Source organism: Aristolochia californica, unplaced genomic scaffold, assembly GCF_029961685.1.
Source record: "Aristolochia californica isolate CCGP_79_NKW_82.1479 unplaced genomic scaffold, dmAriCali1.0.hap1 SCAF_15, whole genome shotgun sequence".
NCBI lineage: Eukaryota > Viridiplantae > Streptophyta > Magnoliopsida > Piperales > Aristolochiaceae > Aristolochia > Aristolochia californica.
Window position 1 is genome coordinate 1787950 of NW_027181826.1, and position 23021 is coordinate 1810970.

The following is a 23021-nucleotide window of genomic DNA, read 5'->3' on the forward strand; positions in this document are numbered from 1 at the left end:
CTTAATACTCCAGAGACGTATCCCTAATCCCTGCCATTCGTTCTGTGGGCCCCAAAATCCACGGACAGGATACGTGGAGATAATGGGTCCTTTTCATAAATACGGGAAAAAGCGATCAGTAATTCGAAATTTTCTAAAAACATTTAATTACTAAAGTGCCCATTGGTAAGCTGAGAAAATTTCTCCGAACACTCCGAGGGATTGTCTTTTCTGTTTCAAAACAGTTATAAAGAGATAAACTCATGACAAGCGTGTCCATAATTTCCACATAGACTGTTGACGTGGAAATTTGGCAGTTTATATTAAAATATAAAAATAATATTTAATATTATTAAATTACCAAAAAAAATTACTTTGGAAAGTGATGGGTTATTGAATTTAAGAAAAATAAATTTAAAATTTTATTTTTTCTTTGGTAATGGCATGATTGTAATTTAAATTTAATTAGGAAGAAAAGAGGGTTACATGCATGGATTTGACCGGAAACGGTGAAGGCTTAAATATCGTTCCTTTTCTCTCTTTTGCTTCTCTTCCTCCGACTATAATATTCTTTCCCAACTCTTGACTTTTTAATCTTCGGTAATAAAATATAAAAGTGAAATATTGTACCCTTAGTCAAACATTTCACACCAATGGTCACTTTCGGTACGCACAATAGAAAATGCAGTGGAAACTAGAGAATGAGTTTATTCATAAAAAAAATCTCTAAAGAAATAAAAATTTTAAGCTAATAGAAAAAGTCAAAATTAATTGAACAACTAAGAATGGGAAGACAACTTACAAAAAGTGAAGAACAAGATAAATCTTTGTTGACGGGGAGACTTGCCCTGATACCACGTTGAATTTCATTGGTTGTGTGTGACGTGAATACATTAGTCCTTTATTTATAATACAAAAATCACATAGAATGAGAGTTAAAATTAAATTAAATTATCCATGTCCGAGTTACATTTAGAATAGAACTCCTAATTAGAAAGAGAACTAAAACACTTTCATTACTCTTGTTTCATGAGCCTCTTGTAAAACTTTGCCATGTAAATATTCCTTTATGAGATTCCTACCATGAGAGTCATGTAAGACTTTCTCATATATGTTCTTTAACACTCTAAATGCCCTAGCAACAATTGTTCAACGGGCCAAAAGGATGCTAAGCATAGCAAAGCTATTGTCCAATTGGTGTGAAGCCAACCATTCCATGTAAAATATTCCTTTATGAGATTCCTACCATGAGAATCATGTAAGACTCTCTCATATATGTTATTTAACACTCTGAATGCCCTAGCAACAATCGTTCAACCGGCCAAAAGGTTGCTAAGCATAGTGAGCAAGGTAAAGCTATTGTCCAATTGGTGTGAAGCCAACCATTCGGCCAAATAGGAGAGGGCAAGCTCCCGGTCGAGGTTGTTCACTTAGATGTCCAAACAACCAATCTAGAAGAGGCAATAAGAGAAGATTTTTTTTTTTTTTTAATAGATAAGGATCCATTTTAAAACAAAGTTGAACCCCCTACTTGTTTGTTCTTTAATTTTGTTTTGAAGGTAGGGAAGATGAGGAGCCCCTTCCTTGCAAACAAAGATGGTAAGAGTCCTTGAACTCCCTCCTTATTTGCATACTTGAGAAGAAGAGGCGTAGATCCACTTTTGTTTGTAAATGGCCCAATGGAGGCCCACAACTTTATCGTTGGTATGCGTCACTGTTATGTAAAAGCTCTTTGCAGGGTGCGTATCTGCTTCAAAACCCTTCCAAGTTGCAGCTGCGAGTAGAGAACAAGAGACAAGGGGGGAGAAGGAGGATGTTGAGGAGGTGTTGCAGTCAAGCTGTTCGAATATCGTCTCCGGGGGCATTGCAGGAGTTCGTGTCCTCTTTCTGTACTTTTTCTTGTGCTCGGCTTCGCACGATCGACGCAGTTCCGAGGGAGGTCTCCGGTCACAAAGCTTCGGCGAAAGAGAGGTCTCAGGGTCAGATTCCTTCTGTTGTATTGAGCCGGGCAGAGAACAGCGGGGATGGATTGCATAATGTTTCCAGGAAGCAGCTTCTGAGTACTGATAAAAAGCAGATCAAATCGCTTCTGTGGATCGTAAAGCCGGAATTATTTTGTTCAACTCCCTTCGAACTTCAAATCCGTGCTGGGTCTGGGTCTTCGTGCATTCTCCAGTCCGGACGAGTTCTACCTGTTAAGGTGTTACTGCGTTTGTTTTTTAATAAATTTTATTGTTCATTTCTCATCGTCATCATATCTTTACCTTTAATTGACTGAAGCCACTGATTTGGATTCTCTGATTCATTTTTTGTACCTTCTTGACTGTTTTTTTCGACTTTCTGGTCATTTTAGACATATCACATGAGATTGTTTGAATGTGTTTCTTTCCTTCTCTCTCTCTCTTTCTCTCCAGACAATATTCATTCCACCAGAGATTCTTCAAGATTTCACTGATTAGCATGAGAAAAATGGGTGTGATGCACTTTCCTGTGGTTTTGGCCTTTCTCAAGGATCGACTTTTATGCTGATATATCTGCACATTTCAGTATTGAGCTTAGTATTCAAGAGATGATAATTTAGTTTATATTGTGCTGCTAATAGTACAGTGTTAGATGATGAATCCACAGATGGTATGAATGGGAGAACAGATTATGAAGTGAAACTGTACAAACTCAAAGCTTTTAACTTAGCTGACATAAAAGCCAGGGAATTGAAAGTTATATGAAACCTGAGGAACAAATTTATACCCCAGAAGAGATTCCTTCCCTTACTAGCTCTTCCTACAAAAAAGATGAAAATATTGGGGAAGACATAATACCTAAAATAAATGTTGAATGAACATGGAAATTGGTTTCTAGTGCCATGTGAAGGAATATGATGGGAAAGGTGAAAACAAACTTCTACAAGATGGACCAGGAATGCTTTAGTGGAATTTTGGACAACGAAAAGTAGTATATAAAGAGGTAAAATTATGAGATGTACGAATGACAACAATCAGAGAAGAAAATTCACAAATAAACTTACTTGGAAAAAAAGGAATAACAATTATAGATGAAAAAAATAGAAGGAAAAAGAGACATAAACTTACTAGGAAAAAGAGGAGTAAGGTAGCTTTTGCCATGTTCAGGCTGCTAGTTCACTTGTAGCTTTGACGGAGTTGATAACCTGATTAGAAAATAGAGATAAGGTAAAAAAAGGGTGAAAGTGGTGAAGAAGGATTTGGAAAAGAGCGGCAGTGATGACCCCACTTTGAAGTTAGTAAGTGAAGAATATAATAATAGAGGTTTCATGTAGCTGACTCTTATATAGATGGGATAAGATTCTGCTGGTGAAGCTGTTGACAAATTCAAATAGTTTCATGTCTATATGATGTTTGGCATTTTGAAATTCGTTCAGTTAATGGCTGACCTGAATTTCTTAATTCTTTTTTATTTGCTCACTCTATTTTCAGCTTGCATTTGGATTAATAAGGTTCATTCTGGTTCCTCATATTCTTCCTCTTTCTTTGGGTTTGTTTACTTTCAATGAATTTGGGGATCCTTCACATGTGCAGCTTCATGTAAATCCTGAGACAAGAGAGGTCCTCAACCTGGTTTTTGAATGGCTGGATGACAAGTCAGAGATTTCAGTCGATGTACCTGTTGTGTTTAGAGGAGAGAAATTCAGTCCTGGACTTCAAAAAGGCAGGCCTATTCCCTTTAACTTTATCTATTTGATTTTTCTTCTTCTAAAGCTGTACCCTTCCCAGACAAACCAACTTGTGACTAACAACTTCAAACTAAAGAAAGAAACTAATAGTAGTAGTTCTTATTTGGTGGAGAATGGTTTGACAAGACATCATAAAACAGTTTCTTTAATGTAGCAGCTGTAGTCAGCTGATAACAACAATATTTAGCTGAGGGGAAGCTACATCATGGATTATCAATACAAAAATGAACTCTGCAAGGTACTTAATATTAGAGGTTTGCATTTGGGTGTTAAATGCTAACGCAAGAACAATTCATATTAGCATTTAACATCCAAAAACAAGCCTCTAGTATTTTATCCCTTGTACTGAAGTCTTCTTTTATAAATTCCAGTTTAATTTTTTTTCTTTTTGAAGAAATATAAAGTGAGGTAGCATTTCTCACTGATGCTATGATGTTAAGATGAGAAAATAGGTTCAATTATAGTGACCGGAAGTGCACGAAATGGGACATGTGGGGAAAAAATTAATGGAATGTCACTAAATCAAGGAAAAAAGGAGTATAGACCTAATGACCGAAAAACTGTTCTACTCTTATTCTACATTTATTTATTAATCCATGCATTCATATTTATGTCCATTTGAGATTTTTTCTTATTTTTATTAATTTTTAATAATAAAATGGAGATAATGGCATCATTGTAAATATTAATGAACCAAATGGCATTTTTGTGATAAAGTGACTTTTCAATGGAAGAGAAAGCTGGATGCAGCCTAGGTTTGTTGGACTTGAGTCCAGTCTTCTTTCCCTCTTAAATAAATGGACAGAACATGCTTTAGAAAGTAGAATCTTATATAAAATGTAAGCAAACAAACCAAAAAAAACATTTAAAAACTTCTAAGAAACAAACAAAATTGAATGAAAAACAATTCTATGGATTATATGATAGACGATTTTAAGAAATAATTAATGTTAAGTTCTTATTGACAATGATTACTTATAAAGTTAAAATTATTTCGATATTAGAAGCAAACACTAAAGAAGTACCAATCTAGAAAAAAGTACACTTTAAAGAGGAGAGACACAAACAAATGGTAACTTATGAACATTCAAATGAGCTCCCTCCAAATTTGAGTACAAACTTCCTAAAAATTTCAGAAATGTTTTTGAATAATTTCCTTGAAGTTTTCTAAAAGTTTCTCCTAAAATATAGGAAACTTTTCTTCTTGTTTCTGTATGAGTTGCAGGGAAACAAGTTTTCTGCCCTCTTAACCCTTCTGACGATATATATATCTGTTAATTTTTTAACTTTTGTTGGGTTATCAAATCTTGGTAATTACACTGTTATTTTCAACTTGACCTAGGCCAGGTTTAGTTGAATGAATTATCAGTTCTTAAGGTGAGTTGAAGCTCTGAGGAGTGTGTGAAAATGTTTTGTAGCCTTCACTTTGAACTCTGGTAAGTCCTTAGCCAGGACTTCTTGTCCATCAGGCGAGGCATTTGATAGTTCATCTCCTTTATTCACGGTCCTTGTTAAAGGAAGGGATCATGTGATTTCCTAATTTGTAGTTGATCCAAGAAATGGGGACTAATGGGTATTGAACTTGGAGTCTGTTTTCATCTTTGTTAGTAATGTTAAGCAAATGTTAGATTTATTTTACTGGACTTATCTATGAGGTACCATTTTTAGCCCCTAGTCTTCTGTCTTCCTTGGCTTCTACAACAGAAAAGAGTAAAGGGAGGATAGTCTTCAGTGTTTCTCTTTTTCTTAACTTGGTATGCAATGGATCTAGATACTATGATGTGTTTATGCCATGGAGTAGGGATAAGGATCATGTGATGAATTTGATGTACTGGGATCATTAGAGTCCTTGATGGACCTCTTATTTTCTGTTGTTACATTTTGTTTATTCCGCCCTTGGAGATGTCTCATGTTCTTGATTGTGGAATATGGGGTAGTTGGCAAGAATAGATTAGTGATAGTGCTGGATTCGAAAGAAACAACAAGCATTATTAGATTATTCTATTATTAATACCCCCCAACAAAAAGCAAAAAAAAAAAAAAAAAAAAAAGGTAACTTCAGACTCTATTCTTAGAAATGAAACATAGATAGGTCACCTTGACCTGGTTTTAACTGTGTTGGACTTGCTTACATGAATTATTTAACTGCCAATCAAGGGATAGTCCTTCTGGTGTTTGTATATGTATGCAGTAGAGAACACAGAGGAAGTGGCAAAATAGTGGGGTCTTGCAGTATTGGTTGAAGGGCCAACAAAATGTAGCTATAAATGAAAGCTATGTTGCACTAAGACCTGAGAGAAAAGTATCTAGGGATGAAGTTAGCTATTGAAAGAGCAAAATGGCAGAGGATTCAAATAGGTGACCCCCAATTTGTTGGGAGAAGGCTAAAAAGAAGAATAAGAAGTTACTTTGTTAATCTAACTTGGGCTTATGCAAATTTAACTCTTACTACAAGTTGACCAGTGCTGTCTTCTGCTCAAAGAGGTGCTAGACTGCACTCTTCCTAACATCTGATGGGAACATTTGTCCTGTGTTGTGTGCATCTTGATCAGTGTTTTAAGTTTGTCAAAATTCCTGATCTAGAAATTTTTGTTGTAATTTGTTTCATTTACATTTCCTACAACATGTGATTAATTCCCTTGTAATGCTTTTTGGTCCTCTCTCCTTCCTAACATTTTCTCCTACCATTTATCTAGAATTGATTGTGAAACTTCCTTGCTTGTTTTGCAGGAGGAACTCTTAACAAGATCATTAATAGTCTAAAGTTTTGGTGCCCAGTCGATGACATCCCACAAAAAGTTGTAGTCGATGTGAGAAATTTGGATGTTGGAGACAAGATCACCCTCCAAGATCTTGAGTTTAATCCATCTTTGAAACTTCTGAGCAAAATCGACAGCATGCCTATCTGTAAGATCGTGAGAAAACAATCCAAAATCTCAGAACATATGCCTGTTGACCAATAGACCATATGCAGCAGGTAAGGAAAGTAAACAAGGACTTTGCTGGAACTGAATGTTTGGTTTTAATACCCAACAAGCTAGTTTTCTTTAGAAATTTGTATTTGAATAGTTCCATCTTCATTTTTCTAATCTTTCCATTAGCTTATCAATCGTCTTATGTAGACTAAAGAACGAAATTGAGTTACTCTTGGTTTTTTTATTTGATCCTTGTCATACTGGAAGATCATCAGTACAGTTTCTGCAGGATAAAAATCAAAAGCATAAGCTGCAAGAAAGCAGTTTTTGACTCCAGTTCAGGTCAATAGGTGTTAGATTTCAAACAGGGCGACGTGGGAGCTGTAGACTTATGAGACACGTTGGGCACTTAAAGTCTTAATTTATATTATTTATCATAATTTTTTGTTTAATTTTTAGAGATAAAATTCTAGTTTTTGAGAAATAAATTAATATAGAGTAAATTCTAATTTAATGAATAATAAAATTATATTTAAAAAAATATTTTTTACTAGAAATTTAATTTATTTAAATATATTTAGGATGGTTTTTTAATTATATTATTAAGTATTTGATAAAAAGAAAAATTCAAATGAATATCACAATCCTAATTCAGCCTAGGTGTAAAAGTTGCTACAGTCGAGTGTGGGTCCCAATTTTGTCCTGCTCTTTATTTTTACCTTTCTAAATTTTTTTCTCTCCTGGCTTCAGCCAATGAGTAGGGAACACGTGGTAAGACAACTATGAGTAGAAAAAAAAGTAAAAAGTAAAAAGTCGGGGGTTAGTGGATAATTAAGTATTAAATTAAGTGAGGTAAGATTAATTAAACTTTGTATGGTGGGCTTTCCTCGTGAGTCGCGACTCACCGCGTTTTGACTTTGTTTGGGGAGGAGCCCAAAATGGGAGAAGAAAGCTGAAAAGTCCCCAATTTGACTTGGCGGAGATGGAATTCTTCTTTCTGTTGCAAGAGAAAATGGCCAGACTCGCAAACCGTGTGGCAGAGTTCGTCTAGGGTTAGGGTTTCGACGTCCATGGCTTCATTGGCCACCTTTCTTTCATAGAGATCCGTTTCCGGCCACTAGGCTTGCGGTCGCGGATGCCATGTTTCACCCCCCCAGCAATGCATTGGTGGAAGATTGCCAATTCTCCCTCCTCGACCTCGTCTCCTAAATCGTCTCTTGATTCTCCGACTTCGCCGTCTAAGCAGAGGCGCATCCTGAAGGACCTGAACCTGTTCAGGTCGCGGCGTGACGCAGCCCCTCACCCGCGCCTCACGCGGCTGCGCAAGCTGCGGCATCTCAGCAACCTTGAGGTCGCGAGGTTGGCGTTGGGAGGGCGGGGTTCCCCGAGGCCGTCGGCGTCTGAGCATTCGACGCCCGAGTCTAGGTCGCCTAGCGGGAGGGAGTTCTCGTCCGCGCGGTCCTCATCTGCTGACGCGGTTCCGTTGCCTTTGCCCGATTTGGGGGCGCTGTTGAGGAAAGATGCCGCGTTTGTGGATTCTAATAAGGGGTGTTGTCGGCTTCCTTCTCCGAAGGACACACCAGGTTCGAGCAGAGATGACGCTGATGGGGCAGAATTATTAAATGCTGGCGCCGTCGGGGAGAAGATAATCCCCAGCTCCCCGTCTGGATGGTGGGTTCTATGTTTTTTTTTTTTTTTTCTGATTTGTAGTAGATGGAACGTTGTTTTTTTTTCACTTTGACCTGCGAAACAACTTACCCAATTATTCTTATTTCCTGTTTCGAATTATACTATTCTTACCTCTAAACGTAATTCATCCTCTTCATTTGATTGTGGTATAGATTGATGTTTTATCTATTGTTTATGTTTTAAATTTTGGGCTGACTTTTTTGTGACTTGGTCTCGTATTGAGTTAAGGTGTTGGCTGACGTTTGATTTGGGTTATCATATCCTTGTATATGACAAAATAATAAGGTTTTAATGGGCTCAAATTCTGTTATTTAATAGTAGCATTTTTTTTCTGATTTATAATGTCTATTCTAACTTTCAATTTAATTTAACATCATATGGCTTAGCAGCATTTGTATAAACACGTTTATCCCGCCTTCCAAATAGCAAGGTGAATTTAGACTAATAGTTGATTGGTTGTGATCAGAGATGAATTGTGGTAAGGAGATGAATATAAGATGAAAGATTGGTGGTTATAGATTTGTTGAGATGTAGATTCTGTTGGTCTTCATGATTACTGAAGACAGATGTTGAGACAATGATGAAGATTCAGATCATGGAAGTTGAGAGTAACCATATGATGGTTTGAAATCGGCTCATTTTGTTGAGTGATGGTAATTGTTTGTGGTTTCTGTGTTGGATGTTTGACCAGTATAACCATAATCAGAGATTTAAATAGAAATGGAATCATCTCTGTTGGATTTTTGGTCTCCAATGTGGTACCGATACCATTTTGTCAGACCTTGTTTACGTGTATGCAGAAGGGGTAGCAGTCTAGCTAACTGCAGTGGTTTGTTGGCAAAAGAAAGGTAGTGGACAATCTCTAGCTAAGTGCTGTGGTTTGATGGCAACAAAAGGTTGTGGGCAATCTAGCTTGGATAATCTCTCAAGAAAGCTGGATTGTAACACGGGATTGTCCTTGCTGTGATGCTGAAGTTATGGAATTTGATGAAAATGCTTTCAGGCTGCCAAAATAAAAGCTCAATGTGCTTTCTTTGGTTGATGTGAAGTGTAAAGGTTATCAGTAATTATAGCGTTTATGCATGAAAATGGCAAAATGAATCTTCCATATTATGGTAATATTAGTGTATGAGCAGGTGTAATGATGTGTTTGAGAGGGTAAGGAACTGAGTTCCTAATTTATGTGATTCTGCAGGACACCTTTTTGTTCTTTCTTTATTTTTCATATTATTATGTCTTGTAATGAACTGTGTTGTTTGTTAGCAGGTCATCCACAGGTCTTTTTCTTTTAAAATGCTTTATGGATTTTATTTCTTAAAGAAACAATTGGAAGGCCAAGAAACTCCTTTGGCCAACACACCAGAAATACTATATGAAGGTCTAACAGTGTGCTGCCCAAGTAATTAAAATAGAATTACCATCTACAGGTTATTTTTATATAATGGTTATATAGAATAATTGCTGGAAATATTCAGAGGCCTAGTAGTTCAGATATGAGGAGAGTCTTGTTGTTGCCAGTTGAGGAACCAATAACAATAGAGGAAGGCAAAAAACAACATGGATAGAGGTGAGACAAGAAGAAGGATGACTTAGAAAGGAGTTAATTTATTGACAGCAGAATTGAGGATGCTACATGATTAGGATTTAAGATGTGTTTGCCAAGTCAGGAGCAACCTTTCAATCTCTTGTTGTTATGGATTTGCTCCTGGTTTCTTTGTAATTCTTTTTGTTAATATATACATCCTTTTTTTAAAATAAAATAAAAAATATATGGTTGGGATTTAAGCTAAAAGGTTTTGGTGTGTTGGATACGATGAAGCTGGAAATTTCAATCTGTTACAAATTCTTCTTGTCACTTCACACACTGTCTGCTGTCTCTTCCCAGTGTCCTAGATTTTTTTTCCTGCTAATTAATAAAGGTTGCTCATTTCTTCTCAGCAATACTTTTGTGTTGTTGAAAGAAGAACAGTTTTGACTGGTAATTTGAATAGAAAGGCTGGTAACATTACATATACTTAAGAAAGTCTTTATAGAGTAATAGATGCGGTCTCAATTTTTTTTAAAATTTATTTCTTTTCATATTGCAGTATGTTTGCTTATCCTTACAGTCATAAGGGTGAAGAAAAGCTATATGCAGCACCACATGGATCTATCTTGAATCATGGTGCAAAGATGCCACGGACCTCGAATTCTCTTGAAAAAATACAAACCTTCAGGCAAAGTGTGCCTCCAAAGAGCGCTCCAGCTAGTGGCTTATCTAGTCCAGAGCAAAGTCCTCGGAGATTGAGTACAGGGTGCTACCCTTCATCGTACGCACACATGCAAGGACCTCAATTTTGGTCTGTTCAAGAGTTGCCTTCCTTTGATAAGATGGGGTTCTCTTCTCGTAATTCACTAGAGAAATTTGGACACAGTTCTGAGTGGTCACCACTCAATAGTCCCACAAGGAGAAATCAGAGTTTGCAAACTGCTAGCCCAAGTGGGGCCACCACTCCGCTACATTCAAATACCCCTTCAGACTCCTCTGCAGCATGGCATGAGGGTCTGGTTTCTGTCCATCCTCTGCCCCTTCCTCCCGCAGCCACTGTGCCTTCACAACCAGCTTATCCACCTCCAACAAAATCAGAAGTCTCATCAATGACACGTCAGTGGCAAAAGGGAAAACTTATTGGAAGTGGTACTTTTGGAAATGTTTATGTTGCCACAAATAGGTACTCCGTTTTTTGCTTTAATAACATTTAGGTGCATTTTCTTTTAACGACTTGTGGTATGGCCCTGTTGTACTATGCATCGATACTTTCTTTTCTTCAACAGGGAAACTGGAGCCTTGTGTGCAATGAAAGAAGTTAATTTAATTCCTGATGATCCCAAATCGGCAGAGTGCATGCAGCAGTTAGAGCAGGTTACTATACAGAAATAGTTCATTTTTTAGAAAAATAATTAATGGGTTTTGAGTCAAATTTCATTTCATGTTAGTTTTATTCTCAAGACTTTTTCATTTTGGGGCAGGAAATAAAAGTTCTTAGCCAATTGAAACACCCAAATATTGTGCAATATTATGGAAGTGAAATAGTAAGTTGTTTCCCAAATTTCTGCTTTGCTGGTTCCTGTTAGTAGTTGGATGCCTTTGTACAAAGATACTCAAATGCCCTTTTTTTGTTATTTGAAGGTAGAGGATCGTTTCTACATATTTTTGGAGTATGTTCATCCGGGTTCAATTAGTAAATATGTTCGTGATCACTGTGGAGCTATGACCGAATCAGTTGTTCGCAATTTCACGCGTCATATTCTGTCTGGATTGGCTTACCTGCACAGCAAAAAAACAATTCACAGGTACTTGTATCATTTTTCTTCTAGAACATGCTTGCTAAATACTCAAATGCACTTTCTGGCCTGACTCTTGTCTTTGATTTAATTGTTTTCGCATTGTGTTTTGCGGAATATTTCATCTTCAAATGTTTTACTTTCTTTAGGGATATCAAAGGGGCAAATTTGCTGGTAGATGCATCAGGAGTTGTCAAACTTGCAGACTTTGGGATGGCAAAACATGTAAGAAACTTGTATACATCATTCAAGTGTAAGAAAGAAGCAACATACTCATTTTTGATTCTTATGTATTTTTGTTATTCAGCTGAGTGGTCAGGCTGCTGCACTTTCAATGAAGGGTAGCCCTTACTGGATGGCACCAGAGGTACATCTTATTGATGTCTGTTAGTACTGGCTCAAGTATAGATTAATTTCCAGCCACCCTTAAATGCTTGTGGTCTCCATCGGCAGGTCATGCAGGCAATGATGCACAAGGATTCTGGGTATGATCTGGCAGTTGATATTTGGAGCTTGGGTTGTACTATTATTGAGATGTTCACTGGGAAACCTCCTTGGAGTGAATACGAAGGGGTAAGCTTTCTGCAGGATTTTATTCATGTTCACGAGGTTCTGAAACTTGAATAAAGTGATATTAATATTTCTCTGTCGATACAGGCGGCGGCAATGTTTAAAGTCATAAAGAATGACCCTCCAATACCTGAAATGCTGTCTCCTGAAGGTAAAGATTTCCTCCAGTGTTGCTTTCGGAGGAATCCATTGGAACGGCCATCTGCAAATTTGCTTCTTGAACACCGTTTTGTAAGAAACTCCAATCAAACGCATGATATTCCCGGTTGCATACAGGCCATTTCAAGAATGAAACTTTCAGTGAGTTTTAGTTCTCGAATACTCATTGCTCAAGTTTTCCAAACTGCTGATACTGATGGATTGTGGGAATTTTCTTTTTACAGGATATAACAAAAAGTCCCAGAGACGGAACAATTTATATCCCCACAAGCAGAGGGAAACACTTATCAAATGGGTACGATGCGATTTCCAAACCGATATTTGTGTCTTCGACAAACACATCCATTTGATTTTGCATGATTACCGGAGCGGGGCTTCATGCATATATTATTGTTTTTCTCCAGCGAGACTGGCCAATCTCAACCTGAAACTTCCAAATCCACAGTGGGTCCTCGTCACTCCCCTCGTTCAACGCTTGAGGCCATAACAAGTCTGTCTCCCCCACGTTCAAATCACAGCCCTCGTGGTCCTGGCCAACACAACTTGCTAAATGGATTCTATATTGCAGCTACTGAAACCTATAGGCGTTTCTAATTGGCTGGCAAGGCCATTGCCTCTCTACTTTCAAAATTCAGATGGCTGGTTCGAGGAACGGCATTGATTCTTCTGGGGGAACCTTCTGTACCCTACGCAACACCCAACTAGAGCCTAGATGTTTTTGTAACATTTATTCTTTTCCTTCGTCTGTCTGTACATCTTTCGTTGGAGAAGTGTTTCCAGAATTGGAAGCAGGAAATGTTGTGTAATTATGTTCTGTAGTTTTAGCTTCAGCAGGCACCACGTTACCCACCACATATTGTGATCATCTACAATACGATGAATAATCAAAACCTCATGTAGGTATGAATTTGTTGCTGTCATCAGTCAAATGTGCTGAACTCTGTATCCAAAGTTTTATTAAGAACTGATATGGTTTTTAATTGAATATTTTTGAGAAATCTAATCAGGAAAGAGTTTCTGACATTTTCTAAAATAGAAATTTGTACATAGGGGCACTAAGAGAGCCTAAATTTTTAACTGAACCCAAGAAAGTAGAAAATAAAATTTCTGAACCATTAAAAAAATCAGATATTATCGTAATCCAAAAAATTAAAAATAACATTTTCCGAACCATTAAGAAATGGAGATTACTAAAACTTGAATCCGAATAAAAATAAAAGGGAATTTTACCAAAATACCAGTTTGAAATAACTTATTTATGAAAATAATGAAGATATCAACTTATTTGCAAAATTACCGAACTTTGACTGATCCATTGTATATGTGGACAGTCAAAGGCGACACGTAAGCTTTGACTGCTTACGCGTTGCCCCGTCATCAGAGTCATCTGCCACGTCATTACATAATAAAATTTTGAATAAATTTAAAAAAATTAAAAAATCAAATACAATTTTTATTACCTTATATCTAAAATAAAAAATTATTAAATTTTTAATAAACAATTAAAAAAATAACTCTTACTTATTTAACACCATTTAATATCAATTAAAATATTTATTAATTAAAAAAATTATCGTTACACTTTTTATTATTTTATATTTTAAAAAATAAAATAAAATAAGTAAAATAATTAGATTTAAATTATTTATAAAGAAAAAAAATCTTACCAAAATATTATCGATTTAAAATATTTATAAATTAAAAATATATACAAAAAGTTATTTTAGAGTTTACAAATACAATTTAAAAATGAAGAAATGGCCCATTTGATGAGAGGTAGTTTATGGGACGAAAATAGTTCCTCTTCTACAGCTACTGCGCATGTGAACTACCCTTTCGCTCCACCACCGATTCTGTCGAAGATCAGAGCGGGGAAAAGAAACCGAACTAGAGTGAGCGGTGACACGAAAAGGAAAATGCAAGTGGATAAAACTAGAATGCGGATGTGAGGAAAATCTCTTAATTCCCGTTCACCCGTCGTCTCCCCTTGCATTTTGAAGATGACTCTGAAGGCAGCTGCGAGTTGCTCAAGCGAGGGAATTGCAGATGCTTCTTTTGCGAAGCGGAATTCCAAGAAACCTAAATGTACTAAGTTTCTTCTTTTTTCAATCTCAGCTTATTCTAAAACTTTGTTTAAGTCTTTTAGATTTTCTTTCCAAATGACGAGGTTTTAAATTTTGTCTTTTTAACAAGATTTACCTCGTTTTTAGTTCTTGTATTTTTTCGATTGCAAAATGGGAGTTTTGCTTAAGAAAATGCGTGTGTATGTAAGCAATATGGGTAGCTGGATAAAGAAGAAGGCATCTGGTTTTCGATTTAGGATGTTGTGTGGATTTTTAAATTCTACAATCTTCTATTTTGTAGTTTGCTATTTTGTATTTTTAAACTCTAAAATAATTTTTTGTATATTTTTTTAATTTATAAATATTTTAAATCGATAATATGTAGGTAAGACTTAAGAGTAAGATTTTTTTTCTTTATTAATATTTTAAATCTAATTATTTTACTTATTTATTTTATTTTTTAAAATATAACGTAATAAAAAGTGTAATGATAATTTTTTTAATTAATAAATATTTTAATTGAGATTAAATGGTGTTAAATAAGTAAGAGTTATTTTTTTAATTGTTCATTAAAATTTTTAATAATTTTTTATTTTAGATATAAGGTAATAAAAAGTGTATTTGATTTTTAATTTTTTTTAAATTTATTCAAAATTTTATCATATAATGATGTGGCAGATGACGTGTCAATAATAATGACGTTAGTGGCAGCCTCTGTGTTCATCTATAGTACGCTCTGATGACGGGGCGATGCGTAAATAGTCAAAGCCTATGTGTCGCCTTTGACTGTCCACATATACAGTGGACCAGTCAAAGTTCGGTAGTTTTGCAAATAAGTTAAGATCTTCGTTATTTTCATAAATAAATTATTTCAAACTGGTATTTTGATAAAATTCCCAAAATAAAACCCAATTCATTAAACCCAACCTGATCAGTATCTTTGTAACCCAGTCCCAACCCCGATCCCCGTAAATGTAAAACCCGACCGGTCTCAACTCTGTTTTATATCTGATACGTGTGGATAGGGTTAAAATTGGGTTCCGGTAAACCCCGACCGGATGCCCACCCCCGCGTAAAAGCCTCCTTGCTTCGTAATTTCGCTCCAAAATCTCAGCAACTTCATTGTCAAGACTGAGAGACCAAAGACTCGAATCAACGGAAATGCAACGTTTCCTCTACGTCGATTTTCTTTAAATTCCCAGAACAAACCTGGACTCACCAACATCGATGCTCTTCCCAGTCCCAGCAATGGCCGCAGACGACATCCGCGAAGAGGAAACCGAGCTGATCATCGCTCGTCTGATCGCCGAGAACCAGAAGCTCCACGAAGAAAAACAAGCAGCTTTATCGCAGAGAGATTCGCTACAGAGAGAGCTAAATTCGAAGCGAGAGGAAGTCCACGACACGTACAAGAAAATTCTCCGGTCGGAGAAGTCACACGAGGAGGCTCTTCTGGAGCTACGGAAGGTACAAAAAGAGCGAGACTCGCTCACGGATGCGCATGGCGAACAGGAGCGGAGGATCGACTTGTTACACGAGGAATTCACCTCGATCATTTTAAGCGTGTTGGCGGCGCAAGGCGATCTGGAGGAACGGTTCGAGAGGAAGACGAGAGCGCTTCAGTTTCTATCGGAGAAGGCTTTGAGGATGTTGAAGTGGACGAGGGAGACGGTCTGCGAGGAGGAGGGAGCGCAGGGAGGTCCGATCGACGGTGGAGAAGTCGATGACGAGGGGACGAAGACGATGATCGAACCGTTCGTTGTTGAGGTAGAGAAGATCAGACAAGGATTGCTGAAACTAGGGATCGGTCGGATTGAACAAGAGAAGACTCTGTGCAGGTTCTAGTATTTCTTCATCATTACTACTTGTTTAGAGTAATGGATGCTGTCTCAATTTTTTTTTTAAAATTTATTTCTTGTCATATTGCAGTATGTTTGCTTATCCTTACAATCATAAGGGTGAAGAAAAGCCATATGCATCACCACATGGATCTGTCTTGAATCATGGTGCAAAGATGCCACGGACCTCAAATTCTCTAGAAAAAATACAAACCTTCAGGCAAAGTGTGCCTCCAAAGAGCGCTCCAGCTAGTGGCTTGTCTAGTCCAGAGCAAAGTCCTCGGAGATTGAGTACAGGGTGCTACCCTTTATCGTACGCACACATGCAAGGACCTCAATTTTGGTCTGTTCAAGAGGTGCCTTCCTTTGATAAGAAGGGCTAGAGAAATTTGGACACAGTTCTGACTGGTCACCACTCAATAGTCCCACAAGGAGAAATCAGAGTTTGCGAACTGCTAGCCCAAGCGGGGCCACCGCTCCGCTACATTCAAAGACCCCTTCAGACTCCTCTGCAGCATGGCATGAGGGTCTGGTTTCTGTCCTTCCTCTGCCCCTTCCTCCAGCTGCCTCTGTGCCTTCACAACCAGCTTATCCACCTCCAACAAAATCAGAAGTCTCATCAATGACAAGTCAGTGGCAAAAGGGAAAACTCATTGGAAGCGGTACTGTTGGAAATGTTTATGTTGCCACAAATAGGTACTCCTTTTTTGCTTGAATAACATTTAGGTGCATTTTCTTTTATGTTGCCTCACATGGCTGCTCAAGCATTTTGTTTTAAAGACTTGTGGTATGGCCCTGTTGTACCATGCATTGATACTCTCTTTTCTTCAACAGAGAAACTGGAGCCTTGTGTGCAATGAAAGAAGTTAATTTAATTCCTGATGATCCCAAATTGGCAGAGTGCATGCAGCAGTTAGAGCAGGTTACTTCTACAGAAATGGTTCATTTTTAGAAAAATAATTAATGGGTTTTGAGTCAAATTTCATTTCATGTTAGTTTTATTCTCAAGACTTTTTCATTTTGTGGCGGGAAATAAAAGTTTTTAACCAATTTAAACACCCAAATATTGTGCAATATTATATAAGTGAAATAGTAAGTTGTTTCCCAAATCTCTGCTTTGCTGGTTCTTGTTAGTAGTTGGATGCCTTTGTACAAAGATACTCAAATGCCCTTTTTTTTTGTTATTTGAAGGTAGAGGATCGTTTCTACATATTTTTGGAGTATGTTCATCCGGGTTCAATTAGTAAATATGTTTGTGATCACTGTGGAGCTATGACCGAATCAGTTGTTCGCAATTTCATGCGTCATATTCTGTCTGGATTGGCTTACCTGCTGTTGAAACCATTGGGCTAAAAGGCTCGAACCTGTTAGGAAAGTAACCCCACGGATCTTATACAAGGACTGGCCCGGTCGATCTAAACACAAATTCCAATACTCCCCCGCACGGGAAAACCCGTGGACAAATTCACCGGAAAAACCCGGGACAAACTCCTGGAAAAACCCAGGACAAATTCACCAGAAATACCTGGGACAAAATTCGGTGGGAGCGGGACTCGAACTCGGGACCAACCTGCTCTGATACCACCTCAAGGCCGTGCATCACCTACTTCGTTATCTCAAGAACAGTCCTCGTCAAGGTTTGCTGTTTTCTTTTGCTTCCTCCTTGCAACTGCAGGCCTTTTCTGATGCTGATTAGGGATCATGTCTTGATTCTCGCCGCTCTACTACGGGTTTTTGCATCTTTATTGGTGATTCTTTAGTTTCTTGGAAGGCCAAAAAGCAGACCACCATCTCTCGCTCCTCCGCTGAGGCTGAATACCGTACCCTTTCTTCCACTGCCAGTGAAATTATTTGGCTGCAACAACTTCTTCAAGATTTTCAAGTCAAAGTTGCATCTCCTGCATTATTCTATTGCGACAATCAAGCTGCGATACATATTACCTCTAATCCCACCTTTCATGAGCGTACTAAACATATTGATATCGATTGTCATTTTGTTCGTGAACGTGTTACTTCGGGAGTCCTCAAGTTACTTCCCATTCGATCTCAATCCCAGTTAGCCGACATGTTCACTAAACCTCTTCCTTCTACTCAACTTTTTTCTTTGTTGTCCAAGATGGTTGTCAAGGACATTTACAAGCCACCTTGAGGGGGAGTATTAGAATATACATACGTTTATCTTTTTTTTTTCTTATTTTTAATATTTTATTACATTGTATTATACGTATTTCATTATGTTATATTTTTCCATCTTGATGTATAAAGACCCTTTGTATATTTCGAAACGGTAAGAAATCAGAATTTTATTTTTACCTTCGTCTTCTCGGCTGCGCCTCCCCGACGACGAGCAGAGCTTAACGGCTCTTTGATATTCTGAGTTCTAACATGGAACACTGCATCTCTTGAAATAAAAACTTGTTTGGACTCCACATCATAGAATTTATACCCTTTCACACCAGCTGGATAACCAAGGAGCACACAAATCCGAGCACGAGGGTGGAACTTGGTTCGATGAGCAGCTAAGGTGGAAACAAAAACTAAACAACCAAAGACGCGAAAAGAAGGATAAGCAGGAGCTGTGTTGTATAGCAAATGAAAAGGTGTGTTGTGATTCAAGAGAGGAGAGGGAGTTCTATTAATCAAGAAAGCCGCAATCATAATACATTCTGTCCAAAAAGAGACTGAAATTCGGGATTGAAAAAACAATGACCGAGCCACATTCAAGAGGTGTTGATGTTTGCGTTCAACAACAGAGTTTTGCTGAGGCTTTTCAACACAGGAAAATTGGTGCAAAACTCCTTGATCTTGAAAAAACTCGACAAAAGATAATTCAGGGGCATTATCGGAGCGGAAAACCTTGATTTTGGCATTAAACTGAGTAAAAACCATATTAAAAAACTTCGGTATCACGGAAACAGCATCAAATTTAGTTTTCAATAGATAAATCCAAGTAAATCTAGTACAATCATCAACAAGAGTTAAAAAATACCGATGACTAGTATAAGAAACGGTCTGATATGGTCCCCAAATATCACAGTGTTCAAGATCAAAAGGAAATTTTGATAAGTGGTTATATGATTCAAAAGAGAGACTTCGTTGTTTAGCAAGAGGACAAATATAGCAAGGATCTGACTTATGTAATCCAGTTACATCACATTTCAACTGATCTTTCAAAGAAACAAGTTTCTTAAAAGAAATGTGGGCTAGCCTATTATGCCAAACATGAGCAGAAACATTGTTAACAAAAGCACGGTTCAAACATGGAGCACGAAGAACATATAGGTCTTGGATTTTGTTACCCTTGCCAATCATCCTTTGGGTGGATAGATCTTGGATAAGAAAACAATCAGGAAGGAAACGTACGGTAAGCCCAGATTCAGTAACTAAGGCACTAACAAAAATCAAGTTGAATTTGAATTGAGGGACAAACAGTACGTCTTTAAGCACAAGGTTAGAATGTAGTTTACCATCACCAACAAAATGGACTAAAATTTGAGAATGGTTAGGCAAAGTAACTGTAGTATGGGGAATAACATGCAAGGAAATGAAAGCAGGAGCTAGAGAACAAATATGTCGAGTAGCTCCTGAGTCTACAATCCAGAAATGTTGTGAAGAAATAAGGGAATTTAAAGACACAGAGAAACAAATACCTGCCAGGCAGTTGGTTGTGGAAGATTCCGGAGCAGTAGAGACCTTTGCAGAGCTACTCAAATGTGTGGAAAACATGGACATGAGTTGCTGATATTGAGTTGAGTTCAGATTCTGAACAAAACTTCCAACAGAGGGAGAACCTTGACTATCGTCAACAGTAGAGACTTGATGAGCAACAGCATTAGAATAGTTGTTGGTCTTGGCTTTAGGTGCAGAAGGGTAGCCATGGAGCTTGTAGCAACGGTCCATGGTATGTCCATCTCTCTTGCAATGATTGCAATGAAACTTGTTGCTAGGCTGATTCCGGGAAGGATTGGAACTGGAATGAAATTTCGGAGAGTGTTGAGAACCAGATTTAGCAACGCCTGTTTTAACCACAAAAGCCATGGCGCCAGTGGGAGTGTTCTGAGTGCTTGAATCAGAGACATGAGTAGTCTTCCTTTGGTGTTCCTCTTGAACAATCAGAGAAAAAACACGATTAATCGGAGACATCAGATCCATGAGAAGCAACTGACCACGAACTTGGGAGAACGAATCATCAAGGCCCATTAAGAAGGACATGATATACTCCATGTGATGATAATCAGTAAGGTTTTTGACGCCACTACAGGAACATGTCCCACAAGAGCAATTAGGACGGTAATTACTCAGTTCTTCCCAAATAGTCTTAAGCTTTGTGAAATAAGTGCTAACAATATCCTTGTCTTGACGCAAGTTCATTAATTTGCGTTTAAGCTGAAAAATGTGAGGGCCGTTTCTCTGTTGAAAACGATCCCGAAGGTCGATCCAAATCTCTCGGGCAGAAGCAGCAAAAATAATACTCACAAAAATTTCTTTGGAAACTGAATTTAAGATCCAAGAGATAACAATATTATTATTTTGGGTCCAGGAGTTGAGCAAATTGTGATCAGTACTTTGAGGTTCAGGAATGGAACCGTCGACAAATCCCACTTTGTTTTTCACGGACAAGGCGATCAACATCGCACGACTCCAACTAATGTAATTTTCACCGGTAAGTAGCTGGGAAACAAGAATTTGCCCTGGGTTGTCCGAATGGTGAATATAGAAGGGGTTCGAAGGTTATTCAATGGCGGAACGTGTTGAACTGGAACGAACACCAGAATTGGAAGAAGTCGCCATTGAGTGAGGAGATACCACAATAAATCAACGGAAGCAACAATAAACCAAACTGTGTCAGCTAAAAAAAATTCGGCCAGCCCTCGGCCAACAACGACCAAATCCAAAAAAAATATTGAACTTCTCGGTCTCCAATAATCAATCTAGAATGTTTGCCTCTGCCACCAACATCCAAACCCAGAAAAAATTCGGCCAGCCCTCGGCCAGTACCTCGGCAGCAGTATCCAGACGAAAAAAAAATTTGAGAGAGGAGGCGAAATCTGACCTCTTTGCCGACGGAATCAGAAACCCAACAATCCCGCCTGATGAGCCAACCGTCGAGGAGACTGCGTTCGACTGCGTGTTCGTCGTCTCGAGTTGTTGTCAGAAAACTCAGAGGGCGTCGAAAAAGCAAGAAACAGACGCCCGAAATCTTCAATCACGGAGCTTCTTCCCAACAGAGGAGAAGAAACGAAAACCCCTCTGTCGGAAACAGAGGAGGATGCGCGGGTAATCGTTGTTGGAAATAATCGCCGAAGATGGGCGAGAAAGATGACGACAAATGTCCGTCGTCGGGAATAAAAGGAACCTTACGCCGACGATGAAAAAATCAAAGAAGGAGGAGAATCATCCACTCTGATACCATGTTGAAACCATTGGGCTAAAAGGCTCGAACCTGTTAGGAAAGCAACCCCACGGATCTTATACAAGGACTGGCCCAGTCGATACAAACACAAATTCCAACACCTGCACAGCAAAAAAACAATTCACAGGTACTTGTATCATTTTTCTTCTAGAACATGTTTGCTAATGCATATACTCAAATGCACTTTCTGGCCTGATTCTTGTCTTGGATTTAATTGTTTTCGCATTGTGTTTTGAAGAATATTTCATCTTCAAATGTTTTACTTTCTTTAGGGATATCAAAGGGACAAATTTGCTAGTAGATGCCTCAGGAGTTGTCAAACTTGCAGACTTTGGGATGGTAAAACATGTAAGAAACTTGTATACATCATTCAAGGGTTAGAAAGAAGCAATATACTCATTTCTGAACTTATGTATTTTTGTTATTCAGCTGAGTGGTCAGGCTGCTGCGCTTTCAATGAAGGGCAGCTCTTACTGGATGGCACCAGAGGTACATCTTATTGATGTCTGTTAGTACTGGCTCAAGTATAAATTAATTTCCAGCCACTCTTAAATGCTTGTGGTCTCCATCGGCAGGTCATGTAGGCAATGATGCACAAGGATTTTGGGTATGATCTGGCAGTTGATATTTGAAGCTTGGGTTGTACTATTATTGAGATGTTCACTGGGAAACCTCCTTGGAGTGAATATGAAGGGGTAAGCTTCCTGCAGGATTTTATTCATGTTCACGAGGTTCTGAAACTTGAATAAAGTGATATTAATATTTCTCTGTCGATACAGGCGACGACAATGTTTAAAGTCATAAAGAATGACCCTCCAATACCTGAAATGCTGTCTCCTGAAGGTAAAGATTTCCTCCAGTGTTGCTTTCGGAGGAATCCATTGGAACGACCAATTGCAAATTTGCTTCTTGAACACCGTTTTGTAAGAAATTCCAATCATACACATGATATTCCCGGGTGCATACAGGCCATTTCAAGAATGAACCTTTCAGTGAGTTTTAGTTCTAGACTACTCATTGCTCAAGTTTTCCAAACTGCTGATTCTGATGGATTGTGGGAATTTTCTTTTTTACAGGATATAACAAAAAGTCCTAGAGACCGAACAATTTTTATCCCCACAAACAGAGGGAAACACTTATCTGTTGAATTTAGGATCCCTTTTCCATAATTTTGAGCAAGAGAAAGAAGAAAAGGGAAGAAGAGCTCTTGGGTAGAGAGAAGAAAAACTAAAAAAGCAAAGAGAGGTTACGCCAAGCAAAGGGAGAAAGAGAGAGATTAACTCGAGAATGAGATGTGTAACTTGATTAATTCTGAATTACAATACCTCTATTTATAGTAGAGGAGGAGGTAGAGTCCTTATA

General features: G+C 38.0%; 2 protein-coding genes and 1 pseudogene across 2 annotated transcripts; all 3 read left to right on the forward strand.

The window, feature by feature from the left end:
- The first annotated feature begins 1746 nt into the window (after positions 1-1746).
- LOC137952108 (uncharacterized) lies at positions 1747-6874 on the forward strand. The gene is made up of 3 exons (XM_068799176.1): positions 1747-2179; positions 3534-3663; positions 6419-6874. The coding sequence occupies exons 1-3, from the start codon at positions 1793-1795 to the stop codon at positions 6649-6651; spliced, it is 750 nt and encodes a 249-aa protein (XP_068655277.1). The 5' UTR covers positions 1747-1792; the 3' UTR covers positions 6652-6874.
- A 712-nt stretch (positions 6875-7586) lies between these two features.
- Positions 7587-13347, forward strand: LOC137951756 (mitogen-activated protein kinase kinase kinase 5-like). Its single transcript, XM_068798644.1, has 11 exons — positions 7587-8274; positions 10380-11003; positions 11107-11194; positions 11302-11364; positions 11462-11625; positions 11766-11841; positions 11924-11983; positions 12070-12189; positions 12274-12486; positions 12570-12640; positions 12750-13347. The coding sequence occupies exons 1-11, from the start codon at positions 7739-7741 to the stop codon at positions 12937-12939; spliced, it is 2205 nt and encodes a 734-aa protein (XP_068654745.1). The 5' UTR covers positions 7587-7738; the 3' UTR covers positions 12940-13347.
- Positions 13348-15656: 2309 nt separating this feature from the next.
- LOC137952132 (mitogen-activated protein kinase kinase kinase 5-like) lies at positions 15657-22828 on the forward strand (annotated as a pseudogene).
- Positions 22829-23021: the final 193 nt, after the last annotated feature.